Source organism: Rhopalosiphum padi, chromosome 2, assembly GCF_020882245.1.
Source record: "Rhopalosiphum padi isolate XX-2018 chromosome 2, ASM2088224v1, whole genome shotgun sequence".
Lineage (NCBI taxonomy): Eukaryota > Metazoa > Arthropoda > Insecta > Hemiptera > Aphididae > Rhopalosiphum > Rhopalosiphum padi.
This window is the reverse complement of record NC_083598.1, coordinates 19,744,752-19,771,670: the sequence shown is the minus strand read 5'-3', so window position 1 is coordinate 19,771,670 and position 26,919 is coordinate 19,744,752. Positions and strand designations below refer to the sequence as shown.

The window sequence follows — 26,919 nt, the reverse complement described above, 5'->3', positions numbered from 1 at the left end:
ATAAATATATAATTATTATGAATTAATTGTAAATTTGTAATTATAAGTACTAAGTAGGTATTTCATGTATTCTAATAATAATTTTTACTCTAAATAATAAACAGTTTTGGTTCAGTAAAAAAAACTTATAAATTTAATACAAGATTCTTCATATGTTATTATATAGCTTTTTTAAAATACAGATGCGCGATTTTGTTATAAGCATTAGTTTAAATTTTGAAAAAATTAAATTTGCAAATAATTTTATAGTTAGAAATGTAATGTTCAACTTTTTATAGCTAAGGATTAAAAAATTAAAACAAGATTTCTCATAAGTAGTTTAATGTAATAAAAAAATTAAAAAAAAAAAGTTGTTGTTTATACGAGTATTTTTAGTTCAAATTTGGATGAAATTATGATATTTAAACGAAGAATAACAATTAACAATTACTTTGTTTTAATTTTGAATATTAAAAGTGTGTACTTGAAACTTTTTACGTGTATTATTAATTTTAAAAATTCAATATTTTTTGTAAGAATTAATTCAATCGTAAAAATAAAGTTTTGTACGAGTAGTTTATGAGAGCTATAGGTATTTAAACTGTTTATAGTAATAACGAAGTAGGGTATTAACATTTTGCGGATTATTCTCTTTCTCTGATTACCACTCCATTCCGTTCGGCGTTCAATAATAATTAAAACATTTTTAGCTCATAAGCTACAACTAGTTGGAAATTTAATTTTTACATATTAAAATACTCCGAATAATGTAGTATTTTGCTTTAGAGCATGAAAGTAAAAATGTAAGAATCGTATAAGAAATTATGACGATACAAAAAGGAAAATGTATTAATAATTACTTACAATTATGTACATAGTTTTTATAAAACGTTAATTGTTTTTAAAAAATGAATAAGTAATTCTTAATAAAAATACCATATTGTGGCTACTTATACGGATATAGTATACACTACGACTACATGACAAAATGCATTTACATTTATTTTGTCATGTATACTGTATACATCTATGGACTATGACTAAGACTATATAAGACAAAATACTAAATACTAAATAGTAAAAATTATATTTATAGTCATGTTTACATCTTTATGTCAATGGTATCAACCGAACTCTGATAAAGGAATATAACCTGGTCTGTGGTCGTAAAAATGACACGTCTTTGCTGTACATTAAAGAAGCGACGTGTTGTAAACATAACCTAACGATTATTTCTGATAACACATAATTGATTGAGTATACAAAAAGTAAAAACTGAAAAATATTCTGCCGGCTACGTCAGACTGTCAAAGCAACAAAGTTTATATACATAATAATTCATTTTTATTTAATTTTTTCAGTTTTATTCTCTGTAATGGTTTAGTATAGTTAAATACATAGTTTAACACATTTATCTAGTGTGTGTGGTTGAGAGCGCTCATCATGAAATTTGGTAAGAAATCACCACTGACTGAATATTGTTAATTAATATTAATAAATTTGATATAATTTTAAATTATTCACTGTTTTAGTATTTTTGTTCTTTGTGGCAACTGGTTGTCTGTGTTTTTCTTCAAGTCTATCTGTTGATACATACTTGACATCTAGAGACAAAGACCAACTAAAGAGTGTACTGCTCACGGGCTTAGAATCTGAAAATTTGTCTGATGTCTTCTATGCTGTGTCAGGATTGCAACAGCTTGATCAACAAATACCTGATGCTCAAGTAAGTGTTCATTACTTACTTCATCATTTAATATTCTCAAAATAAACTACATTAACAGTCTCACTATAATTTCGTCTCTCTTATTTATTGTTGCTTGAATAAAGGACAAAGGTTTAGTTTATTATTTAAATATTCTATAGTAGCTGATATAGATCATATATTAATAATGATATTTGCTACAAAATCTGACCTATATACATCAGAGATTTATATGTTACCATACTAAATTTACTTTAAATAAAATACAATTCTATTATAAATAGCTATATTAAACAATTTTTGGTGTGAACCATAAACTACCTATGTAAGAAAAAATATACTTTTTACAAATCATCACATAATATTATATTATCATAAGTATTTTAAGAGTTGATTTTTTTATTAAACTATACTTTATTTAACATAAGAAATAACTTTAGCGTCTAACTTGTGCGTAAGGGGCGTGACTTTATAACATAGTAGATGTACAGATGGTTGATTTGGTGGGGAGACAAATGGTTGTTGACTGACAGCTGTCCGATAAAAACTGGTTGCTATTTTTTTTTTACTTATATAAATTAGAGCATGGGTCACCAAATGGCGGCCCGCCAACACATTTTATCCGGATCGCAGACAAAGAATAAATAACACTTATTACGACAAAATTATATGTGTTATGATTGTAAATTATTATTTTTGTTAAATATTATTGGTTTTTAAATAATGTAAATGTAAATATATACTAAAGATTTTGATGGCTCGCAAAAAATTTTTAGATTCCTTATGTGGCCCTTCAAAAATATTAATTGGTGACCCCTGAATTAGAGTATAAATGAAGTAACTCACTTTAATACATGACAAGGGACACTAAATCAACTTTTCTATTGTTTAGTTGTAAACTATAATAGTATTGGTTTTATAAATTAAATGCTGAGAAATACGAAGATAAAATGAGTATCTTTAGGAGATGCAAAGCTAAAATGTATAGTGGTCTAAAATAATAAAAAAATATTATATTCATAGTGATATGGATATCCCAGGTTAGGCAGTAGAATAAAACCAATTGTAGACCGCATACTATACTCATTACTCATGTTAAATATAAATTATGAATTATTCTACATTAGTTAGTTATTACATAAAATGTATGGAATATATTATAAAACTCATTTAAAAATGTTTACTTAAGTTTATGATTTAACATTCTGAGTATACAATATTAATTTTAACTTACTACCTATAGTTAATGTTTTTATTTGTATTAAACTACATGTTTTCTAGTCAAATTAAAATTATGGTTACATTTTTTCAACTATTATTCAATTTTTTTTTTTTTTTTATCATAAGTATACAATATATTATCCCCTATAATTATTATGTTTGCATCATAAATATTTTAGACTATTAGTTAATGTGTTATTCAGTATTGATTTATTAGTATATAACATTATTCAATGTTTACATTGGGTGTTTTAAAATATTGAACTTAGTATTTACTATTTTTTGTATTTTTTAGAAACTAAATTATTTAAATTTTATTATTTTGTCCTGCTCAGATTTTTAAATTTTTAATATTATAGTTTTTGAATAAAAAAAATTGTTTTAAATTATAATTAAATTTACATACATTGGATTATACAAGATTAAAATTTATAATTATTTGGCATATAATTAATTATCCAACTGATTTGTTGAAGGGTATTGATATTATAAAATATTACTTCTGTTATTATTATAAGTATTATTTTATTACTAAATATTAATAATCTATAAAATTTACTGTAAATATTTATTTATTATTATTAATACTTATTAAATTTATATTTTAGGCCGTCTGTAATAAATTAGTAAAATTTGCTGGGAAATCAAAATCATTAGATTCTGTATATTTTTCAACAAGTGCATGGAAAGCAATTGCCACATGTTCAGGCAAATTAGTTGTTGATGAATCAGTCCAAGTAATACAATTTGTTTTATTTTTTCAACTTGAAAATGTTATACATTATCATATTTATAGGATGTTTATGCTATGTTGGAGAAGAAAGATATTAGAGATGTCCACATGTCTGATTTATACTTTGGTGTCAGTATTTTGAGTAATCTTAATCTTAAACCCAAGGATATTACTAAACTTATAAATATCATAAAAAGGAAAATGAAACCCGATGACACTATTACTGAGTATGGTTTATATAAATTAAAATAATTAAAATATCATTAAATAAAATATTTTTTATTACAGTTTTGGGTATTCAATTCATTTATTGGCAAGTCTTGGCCCAGATGGACGTTTTGCTTTCAATCGTTTGTCTGATGCCATTATGCAAGTTGATCAGGTTGATCGTAAATTTTTACAATTTGAAGGAGGCTTGTCTGTTACTGGTAAAGTTATAAATAAAATACTTTGAACTAACTGTTTATTCACTATTTTAATTTTAGCTCTTGTGTTGACTGGAGTATACAAATTCTGTGATGCAGTGCAATGTAATACTTCATTTCCAATTCAAAATGATCAAGCTCTGATGTTTAGTAATTATCTTTTGTCTCGTAAATCCGTACAAACACCCAAGGGAGCCTATTTCTTGCTTAGTGCTCTTAAAACATTGTCCAATAACAAAGTATGTTGTTTACTGGCTTTTATTAATTTATACAATAATAGTATAGTAACTTTTATTTTATTATTTTTGTAATAACTGTAAAATATTTACAGTACCACTTGCCTATTGCTGCTACACTTGTAAAACCAATGGGTGATCTAGATGATACACAAAAAATACTGTCTGTGCGTTTTACTAATTTGCTCGGAGAACCACTGCCGACATCTCTTTCTGTTGGCGTTGAATCAGCAATGTTAAATAACAAAGTTGTTATGTCTAAAAATAAGTTCAAATCTACTACTGATAAGTAAGAGTTTATGTTTATATTTGTAAAATAAATCAATACTAATATAACTATAGTTTGCACAATGAAAACTGGCCGATGACTGGTGTGACTAGCGGCAATTTCCAATCAGTTATCATTATATTTATAAAATTAATTGTCATGTGCCTGTTGTGTAAACATCACAGCAGTGCTGCAGTTTTGAGAACTTATGGTTAACGGCAGATACATGGCGGGCAGGTGTCGGGGGTCACTGGCCAGTTTTTGTTGCGCGGACTATAATAGTATTATTATTTGACTAACAATTTTGTACTTTGTTTTAAGGACTGTATATGAATTAGAATTTAATGAACCAGATTTATCTATTGGAATCTATAGTATAGTAATAAGTGCTACCCCATTAGAAAAAGTCAAGATTCCACTTTTGGGCAATACAGCTATTCCACTTGAGGTAAAAGTATCAGCTTCTTCAGTGAATATTGTTGATTTTAAAGTTGGTACAACTGATAATGATCAACAAACAGGCCCATCATTCCAAAGGTATGAATAATACATTCTTGAATTTTCTATTGGGCAAATTTTTGTTTAACTTGATACATATATTTTTAGTTTGAAATATGGTGAAAAGTTGTCAACTCAATTAAAAGCAGACCACATGCAAAGAATTATAGTACGCTTTGCTATTAAAGATAATTTAGTTAAGAAACATGTACAAGTACACCAAGCATTTATTAGGTTTACAAATATTAAGACTGGTTCTCAAAGTGTATTTGTCGCTGAATTGGACTCTCAAAATAATTATAAATTGGATATGGTATGTTTTAATTGAAATTGAAAATAATTAACTGTATACTAAATTAAAACTTTTCCTTTCCCCCAGGATTTAGGCGTTAAATCAGTATCATTCAAACATATGTCTGGTTTATATTCTATGGATTTAATTATTGGTGATTCCCTGTTGAAAAAGCCTATAGTTTGGCATTTTAGTGATATAAAATTGAAATTTTCTGAAGTTGAATCAGATGTATCTGAATCTTTTGCAGATTTTTATAAGCCGAAAAAATTAATTTCTGTATGTAAAACATTTTATCCTTAAAAAACAATTATGTTATAATTTAACTAATTTAAGTATTGTGTCTAACATTATGAATGTTTATGTTTTAGCATACTTTTAGAGAACCTGAGTCTAGACCACCTCATGTTGTATCCCTGCTTTTTACCGTATTATCTCTTGCGCCGTTGTTGGTTCTTTTTGTTCTGGTTAGTATTCATTACAATCATAATTATTATTAACTATTTGTTGTTATTTAAAATTTAACTTTTTCAGTGGGCTCGTTTGGGAGTTAATATTAAAAACTTCCCTTTCAATTTAAGTGCCATAGGATTTCATTTGGCATTAGCTAGTAAGTTGCTTAAATCTCATTAAACAATTATTATTTATATTCACTAATTATTAATTATTATACATTATTATTTTCCAGGTATATTCATATTATTTGGTATGTTTTGGGTATATCTAGATATGTTCATAACATTGAAGTATTTATTTTTTCTGGGAATTTCGACATTCTTATTTGGTAACCGATTACTATCATACATTGCAAGAAGAAGAAACAAATAACTTAGAATTGTTACATGATTTATATGTACATTCTATGACTATTCTATGAGCGGGTTATCGATGATAAAGTCAAAACGATAAAATATTCATTCCGTCGTGTATAAGAAAATGTCAGATTCAATTTCTTTTTTCACTTTTGCTAGCATTGAATCATATCTTCAAAATTGTATTCTTAAATCTCAATAAGACATACATATAATGAATATTGTATTAAATTTATAAATATTAGAATATGAAAACATGAATTACACACTTATACACATACATGTTTTGTGTATATATATACACACACACTTATACATATATGTTTTTACCTACTTAATTTTAAAGTTTACAAATAATATTTTCTGAACAAAGCATTTTTATATGAAAATACTTAATTTATTATCAATATATTGGGTTGAAAAATTTAAATGAAGCCAAATTTTTTTAGTTGATAAATGTATTGTTTTTATTTTTAAGTATTATTTGTTCTTTGGAAATTATGTAGTACAATTTGAAATATTATTTTTTTCTTTGTTGAGTAATATTGTTAAATAAGAAGAATAAACAAACAAGAAAATTAGTAGATAATAAATCAGTAATATTTTTCAAATACAAAAATATAATATAATATAAAAAAAAACCTGAAATCACTTCTGTTAGTAGGTTTTGTGTGTAATTTGTTATCAAATTAGTGTTGGTAATATATATTATAGAACTTATTATATTATCAGTATGTATAGTCTTCATCTTACAAAAAGTAACAATCTGTGAATTGTTTCAACTGTGTATAATAAACTATATAGAGTTAGGTAGATTAGAGTGAATTGACCTATAAGATAGCTATATAAAAATATTCTCTGAATTTTGAAATTGTAATATTTTAAATACTCATAAATTAGCTTAAAAATATAAGCATTGTTTAAATTGATGAATAAATACAAAACAATGTTTTAACTCATAAGTGAGATAATAGGTAATTGCACTATATTATTAAAGCCAAAATGCCAAATACACAAAATTGAAATTGCTGAACACAAACTTTTCTACCTATGTTGTACGTTTGTAATACAACACAATATATTTACGTTCTGTAAACAGATTCCAAAGAAATATTATTGTGACTATTTTTGATATTTTGAAATTGCTATATGAATAAGTTATGGAACCTTGCATTAAATTATCTAGTTTTTGACTAAAACACAAACAAATTTTCAATGTAAAATAAATCATATTGGTACTTATACATTATAAACAGTGCTTGATGGAGGGACGGAGTCTCCTTTCTTTTTTTAATTTTTCTTAATGAACCCTTTTATTTATTTAAAAACGGAACGCTGGGATCACATTTACTATAGTGAATTTGTAAATCATCAGTTTTTCTAATGCAAATATACCTATAACCTATAAGCTATAGCCATAATATTTGTACATTATCTTTATAAATCTTAATATAAATTATAATGTCATTGGATTATGTTGTAAATAGATAAGTATGTCTTTCTTTTAAAATATTTTTGTATAATAAATTTAATGATTTTTTGGGATTGTGTGTGGCTGAAGGGTAAGTGGGGGCTTTGCTCCCTACGGTAACGCGACACTGGACATTACATTTTGTGTGGAACACTCGTTCATCCAACATTCACCGCGTCCCTTTTCCAAAGTCTTTACAAATCAAGCATTGCATTTAGAACCTAGTCAGTAGTCGCTGGTCAAAATCGATCGCTCAAATTGTGTCTCCCCATCATGTGACTTTTCCACCTTAAATAAAATATAAATATAAAATTTATGGAATTCTTCATCTTAAACTCTTAAAGGCATTTTATACAATTATTCGTACGACGGTTACGCATTATTTTAACCAAAAACACCGAGTGTATCTTTGTATTTCTAATGACTTACTTTTATGTTCATTTTTGTTTATCGTTTAAAAGAGGAGAGGACATCTCACCCGCATGTGTTGTCTCCGTCTTACACACGTACGACATAGTAAATTTTCGTTCACCAGTTTCAATAGTGTGCTTTTAGTTTTAATATTAGAGTGAATAGACCTATTATCAAACTTTTAGGTAAGAACATTATCTGTGTTCTCTCGTTGGCTTTTTACGATATTTTAATTTTTAAGTGAATTATGATCATTTTCAAATATTTAATAATTTCCTACTCATAACTCACCTAAAAATTATACTTATAATAAATACTATACATACCATAGGCCAATGTGTGTTCCAATGTGATTGATGATCTAAGGGTAATTTACCCAGATCAGCAACTGTCGAAAGTAAAGGGCTAAACATTATTGTACATCCCAAAAATGACCATATTGTCACAAAATATTTAATTATTTTTATGTTAATTTTATAAGCTCCATTTGGATCCATTCCTTTTTTTAGTGACCAGCTGACAAAACTTGTTTGTATACAATTGTAGGTGGTTTCGATGGATTGTTTATTTAAGGTTATTACCATTAAATGCATTGAATGAAGTAAACCACACATCAAGTAAAGAATTAACTCCATTATGATGGACATATTCTGTCCTTCACAAATAATGTATAATGGTGCGATAATAAGCTAATGAAAAAATATAAATAAAAATATCTATTTAGTATTTAAATTATGATTTCATAATAAGTATAATTAATAAAACATCTAATATTGTTATAAGAAGATATTTTATAATCTTCAGAAAATACTGTTGTATAATTCATATTTATATAGTAAAAATGACGAGTATAATAACTGGATAAATTCTAGATTCTTACCTATTTAAAAATATTTATGAATTTAATTTAATACAATTATTTTAATTAAAATTTATTATAAATTTAATTATGGTAATATGGTATACAGTATTTTTTAAATTAATAAGCCTACAATGTATGGGATTTATAATATGTTTGATAATCTTGTAAAAAGTATGATTTATATACGTTTCTAAATGTTAGTAAATAATAAATAAATTTCAATAATTTCAAAAAATTGAAAATTGCTTACCGATAAAATACAGTTAAAAAGTCCAAGATATATTATATATCGAAAAATATAATAATATGGATAGCCTGTGTCCACCGAAAAAGCTATTGCTATAAGTATTTGGTAAAATTTCATTTCGTTAACTGCCATATTCTTCATTTAAATTATTACGGCTTTTCGTTTGACTTCACAAGTAAGAATGAAGAAAAATCATATTAAAAAAAAATAAAACAATACACAGCGTATGGTAATATAAGGTTATAGACTGCCTGTCTATGGTCGTATTGTTTGTAAATTTTACATGAAGTGACCTATTATATGCATAATAATATACTCCTCCATACTTTTTTTGTAAAAATTTAATTTAATTTTTTTAAATGTTGGAATAATAATACACATTTGTCAACACACGATATAATGACTAGCTGCTTATATTTTAATATCTTCTTAATGTTATAACGTTAATAATTAACATATATATATTTATATATTAATATATTATTACTGGTTAAATTAATTTTATAATAGAGTTTATTACATTTTTACAAATTAAAACTATAATACCAGTATCACAGAATAGATTAAAATGATTAAATGCCAATTGAAATTTGAACATTGAAGAGCAATCTCGGAACAAACGGGCAAGTCTATTTTTGGAAAAAAATTTTTTTTTTTTACTGAAAACAATTTACAGTTTGGTGATATTAAATTTTTATATTTTCCTTCCTTCTAACTACACGTGTTATGTAAACTATATTACGCTAAGAACATACTAAAATGGGGTTTGGAAGAATGAAGTACCTAAATATATATTTTTAGATAAATTTAAAATTTTTAACCTTTTTGGTATGCACATGTGTAAAACAACTCAATTTTTTTTTAAATGTCAGCACTATTTTTTTTTTACATATCCGGGTATAATTTTTTTATTAATTTTTGTATGAAAAGTTTGTTTTTAATTACAAAAGTGCCAAAATAAATTTAATATTTACAAATAATTTGTTATAATTATTTGTATAATTTGCAAAAGATGAACATAATTAAAATTTCGTCATGACAACAATATCGCGTGGGCTTTTGACAGCAAAGTAGATAAATTGCCTATCCAAGACGCCGCGTGATAATAATATAAATGCATGAATATAATATTTATAAAACATATTTTTTGTTTTATGAGATATTAAAATAATGGTTCCAATAATTATAATTCTCTATCAAAATTAACACATATATATATGTTATGCTAACCATAATAAACATTTTTAATGAACAATTAGCCTAATTGAATTAGGTGTTTCCAATATCATTTACTCATGTTGTTATAGAATTTTACATAAAATTATGTTGAAATACTGTTTCACGGGGAAATAAATCATGATTATTATAATTAAAAATACTTAAGTGCTAAGCTTATGGTCCAATATTTTAAATTATGATTTATAACGCATCTATTCCGTTCGATATCAGTGCCGGTTTTATATAAGATACAATTATAACATATTGTTATTCTTATAAGTTAAATTTGTTTCTGAATCGCATTTATTTATTCACTGACTGCAGTAATAAAAGTCTTGGATTAGTGATAGTTAAATGAGTGTTTTCATTCATCTTATTTGAATTCTAGAAACAAAAATGCTTTCCCTTCATATATTAAGAGTGGAGTAATGATAAATGAGTAGTGAAAAATGAATAAAACATTTTTATAAAAAATAAAATAAATAAATAATATTATATAATCTAAGTCATATAAACAACATGTTTCTGTGTTGTTTTACCAGTTTTGGGATTTTTTCTCCTCGTGTCTTTTATTTTACTCTACGTGTAGTGTAAAACAATATTGGTAAATATCGTATAATATAAAAAAGGTTATAATTATGTAACTGTTTAAGCGTTTTTTTTTATGTTTATAATTTTATTTAAGCTATATTTCGGAAATTAAATAAATATAGACGATAGAGTATAAACAAGATGACTGATTTATCAATAAACCATCATAACGAAGCTTATATATTTGTAATAAAAGTTGGTATGTTTTGACTCTATATAGGTATATTTCAATTAAATTTACCTTTGAATTAATTAAAAAAATTCATTATTAAGCAATCTTGATTTTTTTTAACATTTATTTATCCTTTAAGTAAATTGTATTACAGTTCAAAAATTACATAACAGTTGATTAGAATTTAATGTTTACCAACAATTTGTTAATTTTATATAATCATAAATCGATAAAATATTAAAAAAATGAAATACAATAATTAGAGGTCACTAAGAAAAAAAAAGTTTTGCTCCTGATAATAGTCTACGATATAATATAATAGTAGAATAAATATTATATTAAATTTAGAATCACATCATGATTATAGGTGTATATTTGGTTATATATGTGAGGGATAAAGAGCTCGAAATTAATATCACATAAGACCACTATATTGATGTATCAATCACAATCATGGCTCATGTGGGTGGGTTTAAATATATTCTGTAAGACTTAGATGAGAGTACTATAAGTTTTAGTGGGACTTAGTACCCAAAAATCACTTGATCTCAATATTTACTTATGATCATTGATCATGTTTAGTTTTGATAAACTGTCAACTGTATGCACTTCAAGCAAAAGTAAAGTAATTTACTATTTAGTAAGTATAAGTATAGTGGCTAAAACTTAAGGTTGTTATTACAGCTTTAATAAATATTGTATGAAACGACTTACAATTAATACAGATAGTTAAAATAAAAACAATGATTATATAATCTACTATTTAACTACAAGTAATAAAATAATTATTTTAGCATTTATATTCTAATAACATAATATTAAAGTGTGCCGCTATTTCATTGATACTAAAATTAATAAATGCATGTATAACGCATTTATACATTGTAATTTATTTTATACACAACGACTATATAAATACCTATATCCAACTTCTCCGTTATTATTAATTATCTCAGGGTGTCCTAAAAAGAACGCTTTTTTAAATCGGTTGCCATTTTTTTGTTTTTATGTTTACAACATTGTTCTCATCATTTTTTTTTAATTTCGGTTTATTGTTGTGTAATCAGTTTTTGTAAGTATCACCATGGACCGAATGTTAATTGGAACACATGTGTTGGTTGTTAAAACCTTTTATCAATCTAACAAAAGTGGTGTGGAGACGCGTCAAATTCGTATCTTATTCCTATGTGACGCTGTTCCCGATGTGTCATCGATTCGTCAGCTAATAAAAAATTCGGAAAATTTGGTTCAACTATTGAAGCCCCGGTTAGGTTAAGGCATCCTCCTGAAACCCATCAGCTAGAGAAAATGATAGATAGGTAGTTATTGTTAATTTTCTAAATCGCACTTCGGCCTGTTAACAAGCTAAAGGAGGACAATCAAATGATATTATTTTTCATACGTAAACCGGATGTTATATCAACATTTTTATATCTGTTTAAAAAAATAAAGTGTCTTTTTAGCTAATTTAAAAAAGCGTTATTTTTGGAACACTGCATGTAAAAGGTTATCAATTTATGTTTTTAATAATACGTTTAAAATTGTGTACACTTGTTTAATAACTTTGGAAATTAACGATCTAGATGCTCTTTCGTTCGAAAACAGAGCTGAACTTAATGTCAGATTTCTTTGAGTACGTTGGAACATAATCACGATGAGCTGTTTGTTTTCGTTGGGCATATCGTACCATATCATGTTATAAATATGATTAGACAAACGTGTGTGCTGTAAACAAATATAACAATAATTTGTAGGTGTATGATATTTTATTTTGTATAATATATAATTGATTATACAATTGGATATAATTTAATTAGGTATTATAATTTATGAGTTTATAGTTAACTATACTATTATTCTATATAGAATATATTATAATATAGATTTTAAACATAGTTATAAAACAATCAAATTTTAACTAAATCAAAAAATACGTTCAACAAACTGAAAAGTTGTAGAGCTGATTATTATAATATAATGTTTGAAGTTTGAAATGTATAAATTAAAATAAAAAAAAAAAAAAAAAAATCTGTAATCTGTAAATATATTGTGAACAAAATATTGTAAACGATTACGAAATTGGTTGAAAGCTCACGCTAATAGGACTTCTCTAAGCTATAATAATGGCCCACAAGGATGATCATTTTATATTAAAGAATTTGATTCTCGTTTCACGGTATTTCAAATTTTTCGTAAGTTATTATACCGGATGTATATTGTAATACCAAGCGCGGATCAAGACGGGAGTGGTAAACTGAGTCCCAAATAATTTGGTGGATATTGGGGCTAGGTAAATTGAGTCCGGAAAACTTTAACGTGCTAGGTAAACTGAGTCCCCAGTAATAATATTTTTCGAAAGAATAATTTATAAATAACGACGATGTACCTACTTAAAAATAAAAGGTCTCAACATTCAATGAGTACTGTATATAGTGACTAGTCACCAATTATAATGATTATCGATTTGCTTACTTAAATATTACATTCAAATAGATACATTTATAAAAATACGTAGCAAAGAGGTAATTAAAATGAAAAAAATAACAATAGAAAATTATTTTTGAGACAAGAAATGTTGAAATATGAAAATAAAAATATTTCAAGATTTGAATTTGTTAAGAGTATATCAAATAAATTTTTACCGTGTACATAATAACAATAAATAGTAATAAATAAAAAAAAATTGACTTGAATAATTTGTATATTATATATTTAATTAATTGTGATTTTTATGTACAATCTAGTGAATTATATTAAATATTAAAAACAAAAAAAGCACATTTTTAACCACGCCAGTTGTATTAAAAGTACTAAGCCTGTAAAAGTGAGAAAGAAAATGTTCTGTTTTGGAAACTAAACCTATTATAACCAGGGACTTACTTTACCTTATACCTTTTCAAATCTTGGACTCAGTTTACCACAAAAACGGTATTTCGGATTCAATTTACCTAATCTCGATCAAGAATATAGTTACGGGAGGCGGGCATGACCCCTTGGTCCTTCCTTGGATCCGTGCCTATGTAATACATGATTAAATTAAAATTAGGTTATTCTTGTATTCGTTGTATGGTTATACCACGTGTTAAATTAAAATGTTGCGACAATGAAAACAAAAACATACTACGATTTAACTTTATTCCAGAAACTTAAAATTTTAAATAAAATAAAAATGATGAACAAATAGTGAACTTGGAGTAGATTTCTACTATACAGTATACATAGTATAAATGGTATTAGAAAAAACAGAAAAGTTTGAAAATTACACGCAAAATATTTAATTACTAGTGAATTTCCTTAAGGTACCCCATATCTATGAAATCTCTGAAATGTATTTATATTTGTTAGAAAGTTACAGAATATTATTCAATTTTGCTAAAATAATATTAAACATATTATACCAGGCTTAGTATGACTTCTCCAATGTGACAGTGAAAACAAATTGGAAGTAAATTAAATAATAACGAACCAGCAACTTTCATCTTATAACCAAGGGAAGCATTTATCTATTAAAAATACATAACAATATTATTATTTTATAAAATGTATACAGTTATAAAGTCCGTCTAATAATAAATTAGATTTAAATAATAAATTATTAGGTACTATACTTTTGTTAAATTATAAATAAGGATGGCCAACACTACTTGAACTGCAATTATTTCAATAAGTATGATCCATTTGAAATATGACTTTAAATCATCTAAAAATCTAAAACATAGTAAGTTATAAAATTATGTTTACAAGTTTAAGAATATTTAATCCATGGTACTGTGTAAAACTATATAATATTAGAATATGAACACATAGTGAATAGACTGAATAGAGTAAGATATATGTATAATGTATGCGTATTAATTGATTTTATAATAATAAAGTCTTTTTATTTTTAGTATACTATTTTTGTAATTAATATATTAATATTCTTATAATTTATATATTCGTATTTATTCATTAATTATTACTTATTTAGTTCAATTAATATTGAAAATTTGTGATCATTAGACATTATATGCTATGGAGTAGTTTTTTTATTAGCTCAAAAATTAAGATCAACTTAAAAATAATAAATTACAATATTTGCTCAAAATCGTTTTTTAAATACTATTATTGTCATTAAATAAAATATTTAAGTATCAGTTATATAATGGCGAGTATTATACATATAATTATAATTATTGTTGTAACAATTTTATACCGTGAAACATTTAAACAATTAATGATACTAAAAAATCTGAGTTTTGCACAAATTGAATTTTTATCTATATTTTGGAAATATCTAGTATGTCCGTGACCTGCACTAATAATGACGAGAGTATATTTTTTAATTTTTGAATCATTGTGAAAAATACCAGTTAAAATACCTAATTTATAAAGATTATTATGTGCCATTAATTTCTAAATAAGTTATTATTTAATAGTTAATATGTTAAAATTAAATTAACTTCATAAAATGGAATTAGTTTATTATCACGTCGATACCAACCTTGCTTACACATATGGAAATAATTTATATAATTCCACTAATATCATCTAACATAAAATTTAAAAATATAATTTTAGATTATTAACCATGAAAAAATGTAATAAGTACATTTATATTTTAATATAATAGATATATTTTTTAATGATAAATTTAAACAAATTACCACGTACTTATTTGTCGTTATTTCTAATATATTCCATACATTATATATATATATATATATATACTTAAGTAATTGAGAATTTGGTGTGATTTAAAATAAGTATATTATATTGTATTGCTGCTCACTTAATAATTATTTGATGGTGACGTATACAATCAATAAAAAGAGGTTGGAACTGTTTATCTCTCTTATATTTAAATGCATCTTTAATTTCATCCAATAACATTTCAAACTGGTTAGTTACTTCATTCAAAAACACCATAAAACCCAAATTGAATGATAAAGTCGAAATGTATAAAATAATAGTAAATATGACTTGCATTGCATAAATGATTCCATACATACTGATTTTATTAGTATCGACAATCTAGAAATTAAAAATATTCTTAAATGTTTATGAAATATCAATAATGAATTAAAACTTACATGTCTATACATATTACATATGTTAGTTATTATTTAATTTATTATGCGTAATATAACCTAATTTTATATAATAAATACTAATAGGTAGGGGTACCCGCCGGTTTTCCCGAAAGAACTTTTTCCCGATTGGTATTTTATCTGAAAATCCGAAAACCCGAAACCTTTTATCCCGAACGACTTTTTCCCGAAATAAAAATGTTTAAAACAAAAGAGTAATCAGTAACTTAAATACCTTAACGCTCCCCAATAATCCTCGCGGTCGACTGAAAAGGAGATGATGTAGAGATCAGTTGCATTAAACTCACTCAAACTCGTCTCTCTCCTAGTATCTTATTACATCTTTTCACATCCACAATCACCCCTCAAGTAAAGAGTCACTAGTGGGAGACTTCTTAATCACGCATACCATGTTTTTTTCTTTCTTCTTTGTTCACATATACTTATTATGCTAAGTAATACTTAGCATAATATAAAAAAAATAAAATTATTGTTATAACTAAGAGCTATATAATGGCTAGGTAAGCATTTTAATTTATCGATTTTAAAATCGATCCGGGTAAAAGGTGTTCGGGAAAAAAATCATTCAGTATTTTTAATTCGGGAAAAGGCGTTCGGGAAAAATTTTATTCGGGAATTTTGATTCAGGAAAATACCGGTAACTGTAGGTAAGTTCTGCTCAATGCGTGAGAATTTTTATATTTTTTAAAAATGAATTCAAGCATAATTAATAATCAATATTAAATATTATGCGCGAATAGTAAAAAAAAAGTTATTATTGAAGGATTATATTGCAAATTATAACAATAAAAGATATTCACTAACATAGGGTTAATATAACAAAAAGAAAAGATCGATACACCTAAATGGATATTTAATAATTGCTAATTGAGATATAGTCTAATACGTATTGAATAAATATTATATTTTTGATGGATTACTATGTTAGTCCACATTTTCAAGTGTCATATTTTATGAAAAAACATAAAAATATGGTAACCTACACGTAGAAAGTATAAATGAATGATGATGTGATTGTCAATAACTAGTTCTTGTATAACGGAAATAGTTGACAAAACAATTTCGAATCAATGAACAATAGATACTATATACAAATATACTTAATCATTAGTCATAAAGTAATATTTACAAACTTACCGTTGGCCAAAACAAGACGAAATGGGTTCGGTAATCCAATGGCAGCTTGCCAATATCGTTTATGGTTGATACTAAAGGCCCAAATGCAATAGATAATGATAATATTGCTAAAGGTATGATTAAACTTTTAACTGTTTTTATGTTTTTTTTATAAGCTACATTTGGATGCAATGATCTTTTGTTAGACCAGTGGATAAATATGGTCTGTATAAAATTGTAGTTTGACGCAATGGCTTCTTTTTTTATCAAGAATACCAAAAAAATTAAAGTAAAAAGTATTCCAACTATCATGTATTGAATTAACTCCATTCCTAAAGACATACCTGGATTTTCAAACAAAAACATGTATCCTGCAGCCAAACATACCTGATAATTCATACAAAATATCCAGCTTTTATAAGTCATTAATAATTAAGATGTATTATATTATTTTATACTTAGATCATAAGGTATTATTAATCATGATATTGTATTATGAGGTATAAGTATTATTTAAGTTATATTGAATAACATTTTGTGAGCCTCAAATAAACCTTTTGAAACAACTTTATTTAGTATAAACTATTTATATAATATAATATAATTTAAGATTCTGAGCGGAATGTATTGATTTTATAATGATGTGTGTTTTTTATCTGTCATTCATTACTTTGTTGGGTGTAAATAATGTTAAGATTTTCAACTTTGACTGTAGTTACTACTTAAAAATTATATATAGTTGGTAATTTAAGGAGGTCAAAAGTAAAAAAATCCAAATACTTTTCAAAATAACTGAGAAAAACAACAAAAAAAATTAAGGAAGAACTGACATTTTTATACAAAATGTGTGTTTAGCAAATGTATTTTGTTTTTCTAAAAAGAAATAACTATTAATCTTAAAATTTTTACCATTACATTTTTAAGCAAAAAAAAATATCAAAAATATCGAGTCATTATATTTTTTAATTTAAGTGTTTAAAGTTTAAAGTAAGAATTTTAAAGTAAAAGTCGTGAAAATTTGCAATCCGTTTTATATAGTTTTATACTATATAACATTTCTCATCCATCTTTATTAATGGAATTTTAAGTTGGGCATCTGAAGTTTAAATCTTGACAAAATTATGTATGCACGCGTAAAACTTGAAATATCGCAATTTCTGGTCAAATAGTTTTCCTATTATTATGAAGTTCAAAAATGAATAACTGAATATTTAATGAAAATTACAAATATCAGCTATGGTTTACAGTTGCTTGTTTTTGAATTACTACATAATAAGAAAAATATACTGTAAAAATAGTTTTACGTAAAAATTAATGTTTTACCCTAATGCTTTTTTTTATTATATTTTTAAACGTACTGGAATTTTTTCACTTGAAACCAGTTTCAAATTTGAAAATCTTTATTTTGCTCGAAATGGTGATGATAGATACAGATATTGATAGATTATATTACATATATATGTAATATATAAATAAAAAACTATTTTAAAACTAATACATTCATTCCTTGGCATATTGAATCTAATATGATATAAAAGTTTTTTAAAAAATGTATGTATATACAAATTAATATATTGGTCAGAATGAAAATAGTTTTTAATTTATATTACTCACCAATACCATCCAATCAAAAATATAAAATTGCATTGTAAATTTTGAAATACAATGATATTGACTAGTGTCCAAAAAAAAAGCCATAACCATAAGTGTTGTATAAAATTTTCGACTGTATTTTTTTTTCTCAATTAATGTCATTGTATTTGTTTTGACGGCTACTTGATGTAAAGAACATTCAAAGAGAAATGGTTTATTTTAAAGAACCTAGTAAAGACTAATATTATTTGAGATATTTAGATAATAATAGGGTTACAGACAGAATGAAATATTAAGGTAGTTTATTATTCATAATAGGTATTAGGTATTATAATTCTGGCTGTCATACGAGGTTTTATGTAAGTATATAATATTTTGTATTCAATTTCTAATGAAATATTTAGGTAAACTTATTTAAGTGTCAACAAAAATCATAATAACATAAATCAGGTTCTAAGTTTTATATACACTAGGTATAATATGGATAATATTTACCTCATGAATACCTCATATTAAAATACATTTTAGTATCTATTATTATATGTGTCTATATCTTTCTATATGAATTGTGAATATTTTGTTAAGGTTGTCAATATTATTTATGTTTAAAAAAAACTCTTATGTACCTTACATTTGACTTGTTTTTACGGTTTGTAGAATGAAAAATTTGTCAGATAAAATTTAGGTTATAACAATCTAAAAAAAAAAAATTATAACATATCGTCGTAACATTCTATGTTGTGTTAAAAAACCTGTAAACATTTATTGGGAGGTTGTATGTATATCGTGTTAAGAGCGTCCTCTTAACGTCTTGCATCCGTAAAGTTTGTTGTTTGTTTGAATTGTCTTTTACAGATTATAGACGCTAAAATATGTTAAATATCACAATTTAAAAAAAATTTCTAACTTGTACTCGTAAAACGAAGACAACACGACTACTTGAATTGCGGGTATGTCATTTTTTATCATAATTTTAATATTTAGTGCCAGACAAAAATGAACATTGAAAGAATTATATTCTAATCTCGTTATTTTTTTTTTATGATACCTATCCTATTTAATTATTTTATTAAATATAGAGTTGATTTCAAAATGTTTATTAATTTAGACATTATGATTTATTTAAAAAAAAATAAAAATAACTGAAAATATAGTATTGTGGAATTGTTATGATACAGTAAGTTATTAGATGTATAGGTAATTAATAACATCTCAATTAAAATATTTCAAGTATTCAAATAATATAAATACTTAATATACTACATTGCTACTATTAATATGTACTACCTGATTTAAGATTACACTAAAATAATTAATATATCATATAAAAATTAAATTAATTTTAATAAACGATAATATTATCATAAAAATCGTAGGTATTTCAAAACTTAAAATCTACTGTTACAAAAAAACCACAAACCTAAAATAATTATACCTTAATTTATAAATATTATAATACCAAATAATATATAAATAAAAATCATTTATAAGGGGTTTTTTACACAGTAAATTTTAAGAAAGTTCTGATTAAATAGTATAATATGACCAACATTTTTTTTTAAAAACACTTTTTCATGTAGCTAGTCTTTAAAAAAATAAAGATGCACATTAAATTAATTGAGAAATCAAAATAATTTTCATCAAAAACAAGTATATGTGTATTTTTTATATTTTAATAAATACAATTGTTTTATGTATATTTAAAAATAAACTTTATCTATTGATTGATAATCGTCCGTCAAAGCAATATCAAATAAATCATATACATATATATATCAAGGTATAAACATTAAAAAAAAACACAAAAAAAAAAGAAGAAAAATGTATTAAAAATGTCTGTAATAATACAATAATATTATATTGAAGGGTTTTTATTAATATTTTTTTTATTGAAGTGTATATAATAATGATTTATATGAATTATGTGAAGGTAAAAATAGATTATCTATAATAAGGTATGCATATTGGTCATTGGATACATAACATTATATATTTATTTTTAAATAGTAAAATACGTAGGTACTACTTTTGTTTATACTTGAGGTTCAAATTGTAGATATGTAACTATATGTATATGTAACTATATTAATCATAAAACATAATCGATATCTATAAAAGTTTCTTAACAAAAGCTAATACATTCTCGCCTGTTGGTCTTATGATGATTTCGGAGATCTGTAATAATTAAAACTTATAAGTTATAAGCACAAGCGTTATAAATTACGTACTAATAAGCTGGATCGAACAAAACAACTTAACACGATCGGTAGTATTTGGGAGTTGCTAAAGAAATACCTAGACGTGTAAATCATCATTTGGAGTGGGAAGGAAAGTCATATAAAATTCGGAAATGGGTCATAATACAATTTCGTACTAAATCCTGGCTAAATAATAGCAGTGTAAGTCGAAAAATTAAGACGTAACAATTGGGAAAATGTTCATATAAATTAATACTAATTAAAAAAAATTACTGTATAAATGCACTTAAATATTAATAACCTAAGCACATAGGTACTAATTATAACTTTTTTTTAAATATTAATGAACGCGAAATATATTATCTTTTATAATATGCATGCTAAAAATGTTTAAGTATAAATTATTTTAGACTTACGTTAACATGCTGTGGTGCGCTCAATGCGTACATAATAGCTTCAGCAACGTCAATAGATTTCAACATTTTCACACCTTCCAACTTACTTAACTCTTCAGTCATTTTAGTTTCTACTGCACCCGGACTAATACTCTAAAATTAAAATGATCCAAATTAAGTATTTTTAAATTTATAAAATTCGGTATGATATATTCATATATTACTTTGAATTTAAATAAAATATTTTATAGTATAGATATTAGGTATTTTTAAAATATATTGAAAGAATAAAAAAAATAAGTTCGAAGATTTAATATGTACCATTAAATTATTGTACGTGTAAATATTACACTATATAGGTAAATATTAACTCTCTAATTTCTAGTTATTGGTTTTAAAATATTATTGAAACAAAAGTTATGTGATACCAGAATAGTTACTTAACAATGCTACTACATTTATTGACTGCAATAAGTATAGTATAATATAATTTAAAATTACTCTAAAGACTAAGATAAAATATACATCATATAAATTACATTTAATTAAAAAACTTGTCTTATAGACAATAATATATTATTATAATTAAAATTTCAAAATTCAAATTAATCAACTTACTGTGTTCTTAAGAGGATGTCACGCACTGTTTATTTTCTCTCTCTAGCCCACGCGCAACATAGACAAAACGCATATACGCAGTCTAAGTAGAACTCGCTCAATTTTGGTTCTAAAGTAAATATACCTATTATAAAATTAAATTTTGATAATATTTCTGAGTACATGACGATGAGCTTTTTAAAAAAATTTAAAGGTTATTTAAAAATGTTGTAATTTATAGCTATTTCTAAACAATATAATTTACGTTGTATTGAGAATAATGGAAAAAACTCATCGTTTTGAACTCAGAAATATTATAAAAATTTAATTTTATAGTAGGTATATTTACTCTAGAACCAAAATTGAACGAGTTCTACTCAGACTGCGTAAGTGCGTTTTGTCTATGTTGCGCGTGGGCTGGAGAGAGAAAACAAACAGTGTGACATCCTCTTAAAAAATTTGGCAGAGAAAACAAGTAAGGTAAAATTCTTGGAATGTATTAGATTTTCATTTAACAAATTTATAAATATATATAAAACATAATTTATAACCAATTTATCAATATTATAATATATATACATTGAAATCGATTTATACAGCTTGTAATAAACCTAAAAACTAATAAATTACCGTGACTCTAATGGGTAAATTTTTCATGCCCATCAATTCTCTTAAATATTCTGTAATTGTAGTGACGCTATGTTTGGTAGCACTATAAACTGAAACATCTTTCAAGAACGGAAATATGTAATGACCTGCAACGCTACAACATAAATTGATTTTAATGTTAATAATAAAATAGTACATAAGTATTATTGTTATAAGCTTAGAAATAAATTACATTTTATATTGTTAAATGGTATTTGAATTTATTTATTTGAAAAATCAATGAATATATATTTATCTTTACGCTTTTATATTAAATAAAATATATATTTAAATAGTTACCCATTAATATTTATAATGTGACCTTCTTTGATTTGTATTTCCTCCATGATTTTTATAGCCTCTCTGCTGCAAATGTTAGCACCTATGATATTAATGTCATACATTTGTTTCCAATCATTTGTATTTCCTGGAAGTTTTATAAAGGTAACTGTTTATAATACTGATATTACAATAATCAAATATTAATAATATAATTTCATTGATTACAAATTTACACGCAACTGGTACCTACTTCTGAACATTGTATTTAAAATTAAATTACATATAAATAATTTATTAAATTTAAAAATTAATAATTATTGTGAATTATAATTAGGTATCGTTAATATTTGCTCAAATCCTCAAATGTTGTAAGAATACCCATAAAATCATAATAATATCGTGATTTGTTATAAACTTTTATCATTGATAATTCAGATAAATTAATTGTATTAATTTAAATTTAAGTCGAAGACCAAATTTAGGGTGGTAAGAGGCCCCCAAAGTTTGTAATTTACATGATTTATACAACATGTATTTGTACATAACATGTATTGTTCAAGTTAAATGCGCTTTTCTAAATAGATGATGCAGATACGAGAGGAAGGATAGCCCGCAAGGGTGAATTTCTTTCTTGTAGCACCACGGTTTGACCACATAAAAAAAAAATTCAAATATTTTTAATAGATATCCACAATAATTCAGCAAATGATGGTTGATAGTATAGTAGAGTAGTATACGTACGTCAAACAGTGTACTGTTTAGATTAGTTAAAGGTTAAAAAGATTTTATAGGATCTAATGATTAAAACAAAATATTTTTTTAGAAGTATGAAACTCATTCATACAAAAATGTTACGTTTAGAATAATTCAATTAAATTAATTATTTTAATATTTTAGAGAATTAATTTATAAATTATGTAACAATTTTATTATACAAGATTGTATAGACAGATAAGCCATTCTATACTATAGTGGCAGCGGCTAATTGCAATCAAACACGATATAATTTAATGGCTTATTGCAATTAACCGTTACTAATATTAAATTTGGAATGGCTTATCAGTACATCATACAATCATAGGTATGGTTAATATTTGATGTGTTGTATGATCTTCCTGACCTATTTCGCTCATTGACAATACCTCAAAGTTAAAATTAAACTATAGACAACATAAGAAAATCGACGAGATAACTCAGTAGTACACAAGTACACTGCTAAATCATACACGCTATAACTAATATTCACATGATTTTATCGATTTTTATTCCGTTTTTATAGTTTTTTAAACTGTTTTAAAAATATGATTTAATAATAGATTATCTTGAAAATGTAAAAAACTAAATGATATACGATTTTTTTTTAACTTTTGAATTTTTGAAAAAAACCTGAAATTTATGTCATTTAATTAGAATTTACTTACTAATTAACCTTACTGTAAAAAAAAAGAATAATAAAAATTTTGAATTTTAATATATTGATTTCTCATGGTGATACGCGACTTATAATATGTTCTTTAAACCGTTAAATATTTTATTATATATTATTTTACATACTTAATACCTACAATTAATTATTATATTATACTAGAATCTTAGGAATTACGTATGTCTTATATACTATAAAATATAAATTAGTTCAATTTACCTAACAAATCACTATACTTCCAGACACCTGCATTATTAACTAGTACGTCAACTGATTTCAATGTTTGCTTTACCCAATGAAAAGCTTCCAAAATGTTTTCTTCCGAACACAAATCAACTTTAAGGTAATAAAATTTACCCAGTTTTCCTTTTAAATCCTTTTCTAACATCTGAAAAAATATATTACATTACATACTATGGTATATGCATAGTATACATACATATGTATTAATAATACAATTAGAAAAGTATAAAATATAAATACTTAAGTACAACCAGATTCAATTTGCTACCAGAACCCCCCTTTTCCCTAAAAACCAATATATCTACGTAAAACATTTTTAATAATGTTTCCCAACCTATTATTGCGAAATCGTTTGATGGTCTAAAGACACAACACACAAATATATTATAATATGATTAAAATATTAAATTATGGAATTATACTATAACTTGTTACAGCATAATAGCAAAATTCAATTTTTTATAGGATGCCAGGCAAATTAAGTGACTATTAAGTAGTGGGTTTCTGTATAAAATAAGTTAAGAAACACTGAACATTAATTTACAGTGTATCGTTCTATTCAGATGTAAAATGAAACACGTCGAGATATTTTATTATACAGGAACTTTTATTGATTTATAATTAATATAAATGTTTATTTAAACTTATGAAATAGGTTCTAAAAACAGAACACTATTTAATTTTATTTACAGCATACCTGAAGTTTATCGTCGCTTATATCAAAACCAACAACAATCATTCCTTTTTCAACCAGTTGTCTACAAGTCTCATCTCCGATTCCAGAAGAAGCGCCTGTTACTATAGCAACTTTTCCATTCCATTTTTCCATTTCTGTTTTTAATTAAAATTAGTTGTTTAACTGTAAAAACTACACGGTCAGAGCTTATCGATGTTCAAACAACAACTGAAACACATTCTGAACAGCTATATTTTTATTTGAGTATTACGAAGGTAGGTTGGTACTTGTTGAATTCTAAATTATAATCAGTCAGTACCGTAGCTAGGGGAGGGCTTCCGGCCTCTGGGCTCAAGCCCCCCCCCCCCGAAATGTCAGACACGACAATAATTTAATTAATTTAATTACTATTTGTGGTGATTAAGCAACACCGCTCTTATCACACTTACTTGATATTGATTTGATAATTTGTATAATTATATGAATTATATTGTCAGAAATACAGTGTAAGCTTAATTTGTTGTCATAATTGGCTATAAAAAATTAAGCCCCCCCCTCGAAAAAAAACCCTCGGCACTGTAATCAGTTGTAATCACAATTTTTTGGTTTATAAAAGTCAATTAATCGAGAATATATTAATATTCATCATCCATCCAAAAATTATGGCGTTTAATATTTAAGATTGTGTCACATAATCATAATATTTAATGACCGATTGAAATAATGATCAAAGATGTAACCTATAATATTAATATCAAGGTTTCACCTTGATTATGTACTATATTTTATTTGCACAATATCCTAGATTTACTATTTTTGATTACAACCATTTTAATTACTGCTGTAGTGACAGGAATTATATTGTTAATGACAACAAAATAATAATAATAATAATACATGTAGGATATAGGAAAATCATTATCTAGAATATAATATTGTTCGGTACTTGTTAAAAAGAGAACAGAATTCAAATAGGAATATAGGATACACAATTAAATTGTTGGGCATTATATTAAGTTTCGCTTCGATCAATCATCAATACGCATATGATTGAAGAAAATATTGTAATCATGCATTTATATAAGTACATTTAAATAATTTTTAAATTTACAAAAATGATCCTGAACACAACTTAATAAATTATAGTCTTAGAAATTTCAAACATTTTAAAAACTAAACAAGCATAGTGGTGCACTGCAGATTACGCATAGCCGCAATTATCGCATATAAAGTTATCCGTCCAATTTCAAAATTTGTTCACTTTTCACCTCCATTTATATAATTTTAAGTTAATAGATTTTGTTAATTCTTAAAATAAAACTTCAACCTTTATTAGACCGACAAGTGACAATATGATGGTTGTCTGACCGACAACCACGCAGTGACGTAGGGATTGAGCATGTGAGTACACTTTAGTTAATTTAACTGTTATTGTACTCAATTATGAGAGGTTCTATAATAAGAGAGGCACTTCGCCCACTATACAACGTAGCTATGGTTCTGGGAACTCAATT

General features: G+C 25.1%; 3 protein-coding genes across 4 annotated transcripts; 1 reads left to right on the top strand and 2 right to left on the bottom strand.

The window, feature by feature from the left end:
• The first annotated feature begins 1,230 nt into the window (after positions 1–1,230).
• LOC132921102 (dolichyl-diphosphooligosaccharide--protein glycosyltransferase subunit 2) lies at positions 1,231–6,646 on the top strand. Its single transcript, XM_060983937.1, has 13 exons — positions 1,231–1,432; positions 1,512–1,705; positions 3,514–3,642; positions 3,702–3,865; positions 3,927–4,066; positions 4,124–4,302; positions 4,395–4,588; positions 4,889–5,104; positions 5,174–5,378; positions 5,445–5,636; positions 5,729–5,824; positions 5,892–5,967; positions 6,046–6,646. The coding sequence occupies exons 1-13, from the start codon at positions 1,423–1,425 to the stop codon at positions 6,183–6,185; spliced, it is 1,935 nt and encodes a 644-aa protein (XP_060839920.1). The 5' UTR covers positions 1,231–1,422; the 3' UTR covers positions 6,186–6,646.
• Positions 6,647–11,412: 4,766 nt separating this feature from the next.
• On the bottom strand, positions 11,413–19,392 carry LOC132923183 (uncharacterized). Of its 2 annotated transcripts, none has more exons than XM_060987032.1 (6): positions 18,962–19,392; positions 17,369–17,734; positions 15,913–16,154; positions 14,750–14,849; positions 14,540–14,644; positions 11,413–12,866 (listed from the first exon to the last, which is right to left on the bottom strand). In XM_060987032.1, the coding sequence occupies exons 1-6, from the start codon at positions 19,100–19,102 to the stop codon at positions 12,657–12,659; spliced, it is 1,164 nt and encodes a 387-aa protein (XP_060843015.1). In that variant the 5' UTR covers positions 19,103–19,392; the 3' UTR covers positions 11,413–12,656. The 2 variants fall into 2 exon arrangements, with proteins under 2 accessions (XP_060843015.1, XP_060843016.1); XM_060987033.1 differs by lacking the exon at positions 11,413–12,866 and adding an exon at positions 12,973–14,462.
• A 1,357-nt stretch (positions 19,393–20,749) lies between these two features.
• On the bottom strand, positions 20,750–25,656 carry LOC132922818 (farnesol dehydrogenase-like). The gene is made up of 6 exons (XM_060986529.1): positions 25,427–25,656; positions 24,706–24,874; positions 23,079–23,205; positions 22,761–22,893; positions 21,555–21,686; positions 20,750–21,115 (listed from the first exon to the last, which is right to left on the bottom strand). Exons 1-6 carry the CDS (start codon positions 25,556–25,558, stop codon positions 21,050–21,052), a joined length of 759 nt encoding a protein of 252 aa, XP_060842512.1. The 5' UTR covers positions 25,559–25,656; the 3' UTR covers positions 20,750–21,049.
• Positions 25,657–26,919: the final 1,263 nt, after the last annotated feature.